General features: G+C 48.7%; 1 protein-coding gene across 1 annotated transcript; it reads right to left on the bottom strand.

The window, feature by feature from the left end:
• Positions 1-306: 306 nt before the first annotated feature.
• Positions 307-1254, bottom strand: LOC113896670 (olfactory receptor 10H1). The gene has a single exon (XM_027548884.1). The coding sequence runs from the start codon at positions 1252-1254 to the stop codon at positions 307-309; it is 948 nt and encodes a 315-aa protein (XP_027404685.1).
• Positions 1255-2321: the final 1067 nt, after the last annotated feature.

Below are 2321 nucleotides of genomic sequence, written 5' to 3'. Positions count from 1 at the left end.
ACCCTGGTTTCTGGCAGGAGAAAAACAGATTTTGGGTTTAATGCTACCTGGCCAAATGTCCTGCAACAGATAGGAAATCAATGAATCTGACTTCATGCATGTCATTGTTTCATACATCTTTCCATCCTGAATACATTCAGGGCCTGTTGAACCATTTTGCAAACATTTGTATACTGCCGATAAGGGTCCTTGTAAACCATAAAGCATCAGACAGATGTTGGTTATTACATGCTTGCAGGGTGTCACCTCTGATGGTAGCATCTGATAACCCAATTTAGCTATTTCCAAGGAATTCTTCCCAGATAATCATATTTTTTCAGGGTACAGCTTGCTGAGGAAGGTCTTCTTCATGGCGATCTTCAGCTCCTTGTTCCTGAGACTGAAGATGATGGGGCTCAGGAAGGGAGTGAGGACCGTGTAGGTGATGCCCATCAGCGTGTCTCCTTCCAGAGACTGGGGACCCTTGGGCTTGAGGTAGATGACAGAGGCAAAGCCGTAGTGCACGACCACCACGGTGAGGTGGGACGCACACGTGGAGAAGGCTTTGTGCCGGCCCTCGGCTGAGGGGATCCTCAAGATGGCGGCCACGATGAAGGCGTAAGACAAGAGGATGAGAAGACCGCAGCCCAGCAGGGCAGTGATACACACCAGGCCCACGCCCTTGGCCACTACCTGCACTTCAGTTCCACAGGCCAACTTCAATAGTGGGGGCACATGACAAGCAAAATGGTGGACTTCATTGGGTCCACAAAAGATGAGGTGGAAAATGGCAGATGTCACTACCAACCCCATGACTGAGCCTCCAGCCCAGGACCAGGCCACCAGACAGGCGCACCCTCGGGGGCTCATGAGCACGTTGTAGCGCAGGGGGTGGCAGATGGCCACGTAGCGGTCATAGCCCATGACTGTGAGCAGGAAGGAGTGGGTGAAGCCAAACATGAAGGAGAAGAACATCTGGCTGGCACAGGCTGTGAAGGAGATGGAGCGGTCGGTGGAAAGCAGGTCGGCCAGCATGCGCGGGATGATGGCGAAGGTGTAGAGGATCTCCGAGATGGAGAGGGCGCACAGGAAGAGGTACATGGGGGTGTGGAGGCTGTGCTCCCTCCAGATGGTGGCCATGATGAGCAGGTTCCCCAGCAACGTGAACAGGTACATCAGCAGGAAGAGCAGGAAGAACATCAGCTGAAGGTGTGGGAAGGTAGAGAAGCCGATGAGGATGAATTCAGTCACTGCTGAGAAGTTGGCTCCTTGCATGGGGGCTGTTCCTAAAGTGAGGTGTGACATGGAAAGGTCAGCTACTGGATGGAAGGAGGTCATTAGTTTCCATCATTCCTGACTCTGTCCAAGGGGCTGGTCCTGACAAATGACAAATGACACTGGCTGAGTTCCTACTCTGAGCCTCCTACGATGCAATTCTCTTATCAGTGTAGTGGGGGAGATGTTTTTATCAATGACTCTGATCACTTGAAGCATAAGCACTGAAAATATTTGGTTCAGAGAAGCTAAGCATCTTGTTCAAGGTAAAGCTGTCAAAATGGCAGAGTAAAGACTTGAACCCATGGCTGACTGTCTCCAAAGACTATACCCCTCTCTCCCTCTGGTTACTTCCAAAAAATATAATGTTCCTTCACTAGAGTTTGAAGCCATTGTCCAACTCCTCCCTTCTGATAAATCTGGTTCTTCTCAAAGTTTCAGATACCAGAAGACCTACCTACCCCATGTCTATAACACTTTGGACCAGTGTGCATCTCCAATTTAACATGAATCAATCAGATTCTTCCTCTGGAGTTATCCATGCAAGGAATCTGAAGTAAGAGACTGTGTAGGAATAATGTTCTTGTTGTTTTCCAGATCCCATGAGGTACATCTGTACCTACTGAGACAATGCAACATACCCATCAAGGAAAGCAATGAGAGAGTCCGGGAGTTTGAGTCCCTGCTCTGCCCACTGTGTAAACTTGAGCAAGTTATGTCACCTCCTTGTACCTCCATTTCTTTCTACCTGCCTCTAAGATTCTTTGTGGGAACTAAATGTGCTATTCTTGGGCTGTGACTTGGAAAACAGTAGGTACTACCTATGGCAATTAACTCAATACACTCAGTGAACAAATGTATATGGTCTATGCTCAGTAAATAACCTACCTGGTGACTCAGTAAAGAATTCACCTGCAGTGTAGGAGACACAGGTTCAATCCCTGCATCAGGAAGATCCTCTGAAGAAGGAAATGGCAAGCCACTCCAAGATTCTTGCTTGGAAAATCCCCTGGACAGAGGAACCTAGTGGGCTACAGTCCACAGGCTCACAAAGAGTTGGACGTACT

Source organism: Bos indicus x Bos taurus, chromosome 7 (genome assembly GCF_003369695.1).
Source record: "Bos indicus x Bos taurus breed Angus x Brahman F1 hybrid chromosome 7, Bos_hybrid_MaternalHap_v2.0, whole genome shotgun sequence".
NCBI classification, from domain to species: Eukaryota; Metazoa; Chordata; class Mammalia; order Artiodactyla; family Bovidae; genus Bos; species Bos indicus x Bos taurus.
This window is presented reverse-complemented; position numbering and strand designations above follow the sequence as displayed.